The 11100-nt window shown below is 35.1% G+C and overlaps 1 protein-coding gene across 1 annotated transcript; it reads right to left on the reverse strand.

Moving 5' to 3' along the window:
* Nucleotides 1-212: 212 nt before the first annotated feature.
* Nucleotides 213-9014, reverse strand: MRPL16 (mitochondrial ribosomal protein L16). The gene is made up of 4 exons (XM_053692291.1): nt 8872-9014; nt 8538-8609; nt 2630-2778; nt 213-956 (listed from the first exon to the last, which is right to left on the reverse strand). The coding sequence occupies exons 1-4, from the start codon at nt 8924-8926 to the stop codon at nt 471-473; spliced, it is 762 nt and encodes a 253-aa protein (XP_053548266.1). The 5' UTR covers nt 8927-9014; the 3' UTR covers nt 213-470.
* Nucleotides 9015-11100: the final 2086 nt, after the last annotated feature.

Genomic DNA, 11100 nt, shown 5'->3' on the forward strand with positions numbered 1-11100 from the left:
TCAAATAAGGATAACAAGAAAACAAAGTAAATTTGATAATAGAAGTAAATTAGAAAGTTGTTTAAAATTTGATGTTCTATCTAAATCATAAAAGAAAAAAAAATTTGGTTTTATGTCCCTTTAATCATCAGATCCAATATTCAACATGATTCCTTATAGACCTACATATAAGAAAAAATGTATGTAGTATATAAACATATATACACATAATGTACAGCATAAAGCATTTTATTATGAAATTGAATTATTCCTTTTAGACAAGGTCTAATGTATTAGTAATCAAGACGATTTTCAGGATGCAAGGCTCCTCATTTTCCGATATGATTAATCAACTTGACTGTTTGTAGACAATACTATACAAGTAAAATAAACAACCAATCACACACATGAGAAATGTTTTTGACTAATTTCAATAAATCATCACGCAGACATTACACACTATTAATGTGACTTTCAGTGACAGATTCACATTATACTCTGTCTAGCAAACAGCGTTTGCCCCAGTATCTGCCTTTATGCTTGATATCAAACGGACTTATATACTTCCGACAGCCCAACATGTTGGTTCTGGCAATCCGTGAGAAAGTCCATGGATTCTGATTATTTTGCACTCTCTGTTCTAGTTCATCGCGGGCTGCTTTTAGGCTCTCCCTGCTCACAGCCTGAGCAGGGAAAGGAAGTTTTTTTGCCACCTGAGTCAAAATGTGTTCGACCTCTTCAAACTCACAGCGCCCGCCTACTTCTACGATAAGCTGGTCAGCTTTGACGGGAGTTACATAATGATCCACTGCTCCTTTCCCACCTCCCATTCGCTGGCCCAGCCCCTTTCTGGTAACGGGCTTCTGAGGAGGGGCCACAAGCCAGCGACTAAAAGTTGTACGAGGTGACAGACTACGGTTCAAGGTCAGACGGATCATCTCAAAGTGGCCCCATTTTAAGTAGCCCCCACCAAGAGCCTGAAAAAAAGGATTAAAAATGAGTGATTACAATATTCAGAGAAGGGGGAAAAAAACAAAAACAAACATGGAGCAACTAAAAACCAGGATTAAAAGTAATAATAAATTTCACTTCTGAACTATTTCTAATCCCTGTACTGGGGATGTAGTTACAGGTTTTGCATTAAAAGGGACATTACAGCGAAAATTGGAATCCACATGGATGCATTTCAGTTTTGAATAGAAGCATTTTTGTAATTTACATGTATTTGCAAAAACGCTTCTAATAAAAAGGTATAGCTGTTTCAAGTGTATTTAAGTATGCTCCGTGCACCAGCATTTTAACCCCTTGAGTGCTAACGACGGCTCTGAGCCACTGCAGAGTTTCCCACTCTGGTGCTAACAACGGCTCAGAGCCGTTGCTAGCACTCTCCCACCTTGATGGAGATCTGGGGGCTACCACCCGCTCCTACCCCGGCGATCGGGCCCGCATAGTGACAGGCATCGCCGGGGCTTCACGTTATGCATAGTGACTTCATCGTGCAATTTTATTTAACATTAACAATGTTAAATATAGGAGCAGGGAGCATGCTGTTAGATCGCCTAACCTTTCCAACAGTGTAAGTCTTGGGGATCTGAAAGAAAAAAAAATAAAAGTTAAAAAAAAAAAATATAATTTTAAAAAAATATAAAAAAACAAACAAAAAAAGCTTAGCACCCAGGTGGGAAAGTGCTTAGCACTCAAAGGGTTAAACACAGTGCTTGTTTAGACATCTTAAGCTGCTTGTACCATGTGATAATCACTCAATTTGTTAATTGCTGACATGAAACAAGCCCCACTGGCCCTCTAAGCAGCTGCAGTATTTGAATTGCTGGTGCACTGATAATATTTAGCTATGCTTCACATGCACGTGCAGAGAAAAATGTTAACAGTAAAACAGTGATAACTTTTACTAGAAGCATTTTTGCTAATATATGTATATTGTAAATATGTTTCTATTCAAAGATGTAATTCATCGATGTGCATTTAAATCTTGACCAGAATGTCCCTTTAATGATCTGTTTAAATAGCTGACAGGTAAGTGCTAAAAAAAATTTGCATTTGGGTTACTCACCACTAGAGGGCGTGTGTACAAACAAAAATTGCTTTGGACAAATCATTTTTCTAGAAACATAAATTTTCTTTAGTTTTGTCCAATATTAGTTCTAGGGATCATTCAATTCAAACAAATGCCAAAATGATTGGTTTATTAACCAAAATGTATTAACCCCTTATTTGCTAGTGCTAGCAGTAACACAAATTGTTTATTAAATTTTTTTTTTTTTTTTATGGGGTCTGGATAGGCTAGGATCAAACTTTTTTGCATACTTGTTGGCTGAAACAGAAATTAACTAGCTGACAATGAAATTGCTAAATATATTTTATAGTTATTGAACGGTGTAAAGCTGAACTTCTGAAATCTTTCTTGTCTGTATAGTGTAAATCTGAACTTTTGGCCACTTTTCTATTTGCAGAAAAGGTATTTAAGTCTTTAGACTCTAGAGTAACAGTTTTAATAACACAAGCGAAGGAACTATTTTTTGCTGCACTATATTTCGTTCCCTTGTTTATTATTTTGAAATGAATGCAAAGAAAACAGAAAAATGTGTATATTTTTTCCCCCTGTATGATCTGAATGTACAGGTCGACTTACCACAATGCCAAACTCTCCTTCCTGGAAATCACGCCCCTCTGTTGCTGGGCCTCTGATATCACTTAGGTTTTTTGGTTCCTTCTTTACTTTCACAAGGTCGGGAACTTTGTTCACAAAGCGCAGCTTGGGTCGATCTTTTATACTAACGCCTGTAAATTGAAATGTATATTATTGTGCGAAGAAAAAAAAAAACATTAAAAAAAATAAAAAACACATGACATCTATTATTGCCAATAGCAGGCAATGAAGGTTTGAGTACATTCAAATAATAAAAAAAAGTTTCAACACATCTCTTGCCTTCTCAGTAGTTTCTTGAATGGAGTTACATTTTCTGACTTAAGAGGACACTAAAGCCACACTTTCTGAGGCACTCGTTCCCACTGATCATGTGCCAGAGTTCACAGTGTATACATTATGAGTTATGATTGGCTGATGATTGTCACATGATACAGGGGTGTGGCTAATTGAAGTAAATTTTAAAATTTGCCAGGAAAAAAAAAACAAACAAAAACAAACTACTGCTCATTTAAAATTCAGAGCAACTTCTATTTCATATTTGTAGTTTTTTTTATTTTATTTATTAATATGCATGTGTTGATTATGCAATTATACTGTATTTAATGGTCATTTAGTCAACTGATGACTCAATCCCCTCTCTACTATGTTTATAACCACTACTGCTTACTTCTGATCCGCTCAATGCGGTACGCATGTCTACTTTGCTGTGAATGCTATACAATGGGAAGGTGATTTCAGAACTGAATAAAATGTATGCACACACATACAAAGGGCTGAAGAATATTACTATAGTTTACAAGTCAGGTGAAAAAGTTGCTAGTACACTACATTTTATGCGTTTGTAGGTGGACAGAGGATCCCAGTGGATTTACTATATCCCTAGATCTCTCAATTTTCTTGTTAGGATATAGTGGTTCCTTGGTTATTATTGCAACTAACCCAAAGGCTAAAGCTTTTTTTTTATTATTATTATTTTAATAGCGGCCAGCTGGGGTGTGGCGGTAGTGTGCTAACTTGCTGGCAGAACTTGAGGGCAGAGAGCAGGAAATGAAGCCTGCACACAGCAAATGGTTAACAGCCTGCGGGCTTCTGTAGAGGTGGGTGGTAGTTGCCATTCTTGCCAAGTCTGAGAGGCCACTGTTCTGTCGAAAAAGCCGAACCGGAAGTGACGTAATTGGAGATTTCGACAGATCACCACTTTGATTTCAAGCCGGGGGCCTGCCTCAGTTTTAAAGGAGCATACATACACTCCTACCCCAGACAGTTGTGGATATACCAAAGGCAGACATCTATCACAGTAAGAGTACAAATATCCGAAATGCACAAATCCACAGCACACGAAAGACGTTAACAATATTTAAAATACTCAAATATGCCATAATGAGGGTAGAAAGATTGATAACCTCAGGAAAATGATGTTCATTGTGAAGTATCACTGGTAGAGACTGCAAGTTTGTATAGTTCTATATTTAAAGCAGTCTATTGTGTCCCTTCTTCCTTACACATCAAACCTTAAGATTAACTATCCTCTTGTTTTTCTGTTTCCTAAACAAGGTATTTTCAACAACTGTGCTATGTCTTTTACATGATGTTTGGTTATCATTATTAAATGTTTTTCTTCCTTGAATGGAACCTTCATATTTTCATATAGTCTGATTTGTAGCACATAAATAGAGGGGGTTACCGCCATTAAAAAAAAAAAATCATTACGTGAGCCTTAACAGAAAAAAAAGTTGAGACCCAATGATCTAACTAAATGTAGAGCATCAACGAAAACTCTAATTTCACACTTGGATGGATTAACAAAAACATTAGAATTGGCTAAATTATAGAATATCTTATACTAGTCTACAAATTCTTGCCCAGTTGTTATTTTCCCAAGTACATAGCTGAGCTGCACTAATCTTTATCTTAGCTTAAACACGTTCTGTTTTGCTGTATTTCAGGTAGAATATGTGCTTATTTTTTTCTTTTTGTATTTGAAGATATGCATGGGGTTATAATAAAGTTTTGTGTACTTTATATGTATCTATACATTTTTCTACTATATCTCTCTCTGACCGGATTTAAGGTACACCAAAGTGTTTCCAAAATCTGACCATTACCATCCCAAATGTATTAATTCTATCACAATTTAATATAATACATTTGCATATTATTCTCAGGTTACTTTTTGCTTTTAATAGATTATGTCCACAATTTAAGTATTTTTTCAAAGACTGTACATCAGAAATGAATTGCTGCACTTCAAAATATCCACTTGTTTTAAGAACTGCCATATTGGTACCAACAAGTGTATGATTTGCGACCCAGGGCCACATTCCCTGAAAAACCCATTTATCTTTCTTTATCTTATCTCCTTTGGTGTATTGCTGTTTAACATTTATCATATCACTAAATCATCAGAAAAATGTAACCACCTGTAAATCAACAGAAAATCAACATGCAGAGCAGCAGGATACTGCAGTATTTTGGTTAAAAGGTTAGCTCCATATATTTTTTTAATACAATGTTAAACATTCCAATTTACTTCTATTATCCAATTAGCTTCATTCTTTAGATATATTTTGTTGAAGAAATAGCAATGCACATGGGTGAGCCAATCACACAAGGCATCTATGTGCAGCCACTAGAGCTGCGCATCTTCACTTGTCTCACGATTCGATTATCATCGTAACGATTTGATACGATTCTACGATGCATCGCGATGCATCACGATTACTGCCTATGATTTTCATGATCTTGTTCTATTCCATATTTTATATATATATATATATATATATATATATATATATATATATATATATATATACACACACACATACTTTATATATATATATATATATACATAGTGTGTGTATGTATAGATCTCTCTCTATATATAGATATATAGATATATAGAGAGAGAGAGAGAGAGAGAGAGAGAGAGAGAGATCTATACATACACACACTATGTATATATATATATATATATATATATATATATTGTGTGTGTGTGTGTATATATATATAATAATAATCTTTTAAACAACTGTGTAAGATGGAAGAGCACTTATAAACATAATGCTACAATATGCACAGATATGTATGTGTAGATTTATTTTACAAAGGAAAATATAACCAGCAGCAGTGTACTCACTCAAACATTCTCACGGAGTACATGCAGACATCTGAAACCTGACCCAGAGAGCATTACCAATAGACCTCCTCTCACACACAAATGTTCCGGTCAGGAATTTTTATGACACCTATCCTAAAGAGCCGACAGCAGCCTCATGTAAACAGTGAATCTTTTCTTGTATTATAGATTCACTGTTTACTGTTGCGGTCTCTGCTGCATGTTTCCTCTCTGTCAGACCCCTAGCCCAAACGAGCATTTGAGGGTTGCTGTAAAACTTTTGACTTGCTGTATCTAATAGCAACCCTCAAATGCTCGTTTGGGCTAGGGGTCTGACAGAGAGGCTGCTGTCGGCTCTTTAGGATAGGTGTCATAAAAATTCCTGACCGGAACATTTGTGTGTGAGAGGAGGTCTATTGGTAATGCTCTCTGGGTCAGATATCTGCGCAGAGTGCACAGCAAGTCCTGATGTGGTGTAGCTGGGGGCTGTAACCAGATTAATCCTGACACAAATGCTGTCGGCTCGTCTGCTATGTGAGAGAGGCGGGGTCACGTGACGTTGCGCGATGATGTCACCCCTGAATCGATTCTGATCTGCACTGCATCGATGCAGCATCGTTAACAGGCTGCATCGCGATGCATCGCAGAATCGATTATTTTAGGCACCCCTAGCAGCCACCAATCAGCAGCTACTAAGCCTACCTAGATATGCTTGTCAGCAAAGGATATCAAGATAAGTAAGCAAATTAGATAATAGACGTAAATGAAGTTGTTTAAAATGTCATGCTCTTTCTAAATCGTGAAAGAAAAAATTTAGGTCATGTCCCTTTAAGATCTAACCCTGGAGAGTAGACAAATCTGTCTGGAACACTTCGCTGGTAGTTGACAAAGAAGCTATGCTAAAATAGCATCTAATGTGGAGGTAAGATACAGATTGTACAGCAAAAGATTAACCCACAAGCTACATGAAACAGTGTATAAAACTCTGTCTCCTAAGTTGTGATCAATAAAAACCTTATTTAAAGGATCAGTAAATGTAGTAGATTTGCATAAACAACAAATGCATGATAAAAAGACAATGCAATAGCACTTAGTCTGAACTTTAAATGAGTAATAGATTTTTTTATGCCAAATGTCAATGTTATGTCTATTTCCACTGCCCCTGTATCATGTGACAGCCATCAGCCAATCACAAATGCATATACGTATATTCTATGAATTATTGCACATGCTCAGTAGGATCTGGTGACTCAAAAACAGTAAATATAAAAAATACTGTGCACATTTTGCTAATGGGAGTAAATTGGAAAGTTTATTAAAATTGCTGCTCTATCTGAATCATCAAAGTTTAATTTTCACTTGAGTGTCCCTTTAAATACAGTTTTGATTAAAGGGACACTGAACCCACATTTTTTTCTTTCGTGATTCAGATAGAGCATGAAATTTTAAGCAACTTTCTAATTTACTCCTATTATCAATTTTTCTTCATTCTCTTGGTATCTTTATTTGAAATGCAAGAATGTAAGTTTAGATGCCGGCCCATTTTTGGTGAACAACCTGGGTTTTCCTTGCTGATTGGTGGATAAATTCATCCACCAATAAAAAAGTGCTGTCCAGAGGTCTGAGCCAAAAAAAAGCTTAGATGCTTTCTTTTTCAAATAAAAATAGCAAGAGAACGAAGAAAAATTGATAATAGGAGTAAATTAGAAAGTTGCTTAAAATTGCATGCTCTATCTAAATCATGAAATAACAATTTTGGCTTCAGTGTCCCTTTAAAATTACTTTGCAAATCAGGACAAGTAGAATTGGGCTCCCGCTTTAGTCCCTTGGACAAGTAGTTATTTTTTAAATTTCCACAGCACAGAAACTTGCAAAACGTGTATAAATAGCATATCAAAAACTTTAGTTCTGTCAAGTTTATAAAGGTTCAACATGTGTAAAAAGCTTTATACACCAACACCATATATTTTTATATACAGGTAGAACACCCTTTATCTAAACTGCTTGGGACCGGAAAAGGTTTGGAATATTTGTAACCGTAAAATGGGGCAGTTTGGAGAGGGGATGGGACCAAGTGTAAACAACAATATATTATGTAATTTAGGCAATATTTACATGTCATAATACAGCTTATACATGCAACCTAAAGGTAGTTTTATATAATGTTTAATACATTGTACCCTTAAAAAAATAGTACAGTACCTATAGACTATTTTTTTGCATTTTAGAACACAAAAAAAAACTAACTAAAGGCACAGGCAGAGAAGGTTATGACTTATGGACAGGGAAAAATAGTAATTTTTGAACATTTTATTCTAAGATATTAATTAAAATATTTAGATTTAAAAATTCCCGATTTGGACGTGTGTGTGTGTGTATATATATATATATATATATATATATATATAAAAAATCAAGTATAAAATTAATTAATATTTTATCAACATCCAATTACACCACAGTCACATTATTATAAAAAACGTATTTCTTAAAATAGCACCTTTTATTGGATTTTAAAGTATTAAAAGTAAAAATTAATATAGTGCTAAAAATATTGATAATACACTGGATTATCTGTGAATAAAAAAAAAATATTTACATTTGAAATACTCTCAGATTATCTCATTCTCAAGAAAACTGAGTGATGGATTACAAGAAAGAATGTTAATTTAAAATAATCTATTATGCCTCAAATGTAAATGAAAAACAAAAAATATGCAAATAAATGCACATTGTTTTTCACACTGAATTATTCTCGAATAAATAACTCACCACTGAAATCTGGAGGGATCTCAAAAGTCTTAACACCGGCTATAGCAGCTCTGTGTGTGCTGGACAGACAACCTGCATAGATGAAATACAAATTTATACACTCAACTGTACAATTATATTTTACAAAGGCGAAATTATAAAACACAATATATTTGATGATCTTGATGATGATCATATAACGACCCGATAGTCAGGACAATCTTATGAAGCACAAAACTCATATATGCTCATATTCTGCATTGACATATTCATCTTTACAACCAAACATCACAAATTGAGAATAGCAACGTGGGTAAAGTGATAATGTCGCACATGTTAATAATATTTATGTCACCTGTCAGCAGCAGACGGCCTGACATCGCCATCCTTGTAGAAAAGGACAGCACCATGGTAGAAACGACAGGAAGCCACAACTACCAAAGAGACATTACATGGGTCATACGGACGCCGCCATATTGACTCGGAAGTAAAAATTAAAATATCACTCTGTAACCGGAAGTAATAATATATTCAGTGAGTGTATTGCAGCTTTATACAAACTAAGTGTAAATTCCTAAAATGAGCATGCACGCCTGACAATTATTATTTAACATTGAAAACAAATTAGACAATCTAAACTCCTGGAGCACAAAGAGTTAAACTATAATGTTTTGGCAAAATAATCTGTAGGGCTAAAAACGTGTTATATGCTCTGCAGACACGTGTACAGTTTAATGTAAACTTGTTCTAAGTCAATTGTACTATGGTTATATAGAAATAAATACTATTCATACAAAAGTAAGCAATAGTGTTTATTTGGTGTAATGTGGATAAAGGATTAGTCCACTAGAAGACTAATTACAATTTTCTACAAATCAAAAGTAATTACTTCAGATAGATCTTTAAATTATATTTGAAAAATTACAATCAACATTTAATATCCCTTTAACAATGTTTAACTAAAGCGAAAAGGAAAGTCAAAATTAAAGGGACAGTCAACACCAGAATTTTTGTTGTTTAAAAAGGTAGATAATCCCTTTATTACCCATTCCCCGGTTTTGCATAACCAACACAATTATATTAAAGGGACAGTATACTGTAAAATAGTTTTTCCCTTAATGTGTTTACAATTGCTTTTTTTACCAACTGCAGAGTAAAAAATGTATGAAAATTAGCTTTTTAAGGCTTATTTGTGTATATTAAAGCTCTGATTTTGTGTTTTGAAGCCACAACCTAATAAAATAGGTTGAGCTTGTAGGTATAATCAGATCTCATTACTGTATCACATTGTGCACATATACCTGCTTCTTTATCTTATATCTGTCCTTAAAACAATCACCAATACTTTGAGAGAACAATGGAAAATCAACATTTTATTACCTTATCTCTGCTATATCACACTGGGAGCGTAATTTCTTCTGCTAGCTGTGTTTACAAAGCTTATCTATAGCTGGTACGCGCGGCCACAAACTTTCAGAATAGGTGGGGATACCACATGCTAAATCAACAATTTCAAATGCCAATATAAGGGTAAAGGAGCTACTTGTAAACAATTTAATACACTCCAGCAAGTAAAGTGGATCATTGGAAACAAATTAAAGGGGAGAATTTTTTTGAGTAAACTGTCCCTTTAATACACGTTTTACCTCTGTAATTACCTTGTATCTAAGCCTCTGTAAACTGCCCGCTTATTTCAGTTCTTTTGACAGACTTGCATTTTTAGCCAATCAGTGATCACTCCTAGGAGCTTCACGTGCCTGAGCTCAATGTTATCTATATGAAACACATGAACTAACGCCCTCTAGTGGTGAAAAACTGTCAAAATGCTTTCAGATTAGAGGTGGCCTTCAAGGTCTAAGAAATTAGCATATAAACCTCCTAGGTTTAGCTTTCAACTAGGAATACCAAGAGAACAAAGCAAAATTGGTAATAAAAGTAAATTAGAAAGTTGTTTCACCATCCCCACCTCTTCCTTCATGCAATCTCACTCATGGGCCCCTCCAGCCACTCTAGAATCCCCTTTTCTGTAGTGTAGACATCCATCCCTCCCTCTCATTTTTCAAAAATATTTCAGTAGTGTAGGGAGTCCTCGCCCCTCTGGTGATATACTGCCCACCTGCCTCCCTCCTTCCGTCCCAAACCTCCCACAGCACTACCACACCTGATACCGACAGTGACACTTAGAATAAGTCTCCACATGATATAATCTTTAATTCTATATTTATTCTTCATTTTCAACTTTTAATTAAGCCTTAAAAATATCGGCTGTGTTGGTAAAATACCGGCTTGGTTGGTAACCCTAGTTGGACCTAGGTACTACGTCAACACATTATGTTGGGCAAAGTAATGAGTGATGTAGTACCTACTTCCAATTGGCACAAGTTGTTAAAGGGACATAATATTCAAACTGAATTCATCATAAAGTGCAATGGTTCATAATTTATTTTGCCCTCTTTTTCCGTTCCCTTTTGCCATCTTTTTTCTGTTCCATGCCAGGAAAGAAAATAATTTATCAGGTAAGCATAAATTTTGTTTTCTTTCCAATGGCATGGAGAGTCCACAAATCCATTCTAATTACTAGTGG

Source organism: Bombina bombina, chromosome 9, assembly GCF_027579735.1.
Source record: "Bombina bombina isolate aBomBom1 chromosome 9, aBomBom1.pri, whole genome shotgun sequence".
NCBI lineage: Eukaryota > Metazoa > Chordata > Amphibia > Anura > Bombinatoridae > Bombina > Bombina bombina.

Coding starts and splice junctions, on each gene's coding strand:
- MRPL16 (XM_053692291.1), bottom strand. CDS start 8,926: ATGGTGCTGTCCTTTTCTACAAGGATGGCGATGTCAGGCCGTCTGCTG. Junction 2,779..8,537: donor GATCCCTCCAGATTTCAGTG/GTGAGTTATTTA, acceptor TTCAATTTACAG/GCGTTAGTATAAAAGATCGA. Junction 957..2,629: donor AAGGAGAGTTTGGCATTGTG/GTAAGTCGACCT, acceptor CCTTTTTTTCAG/GCTCTTGGTGGGGGCTACTT.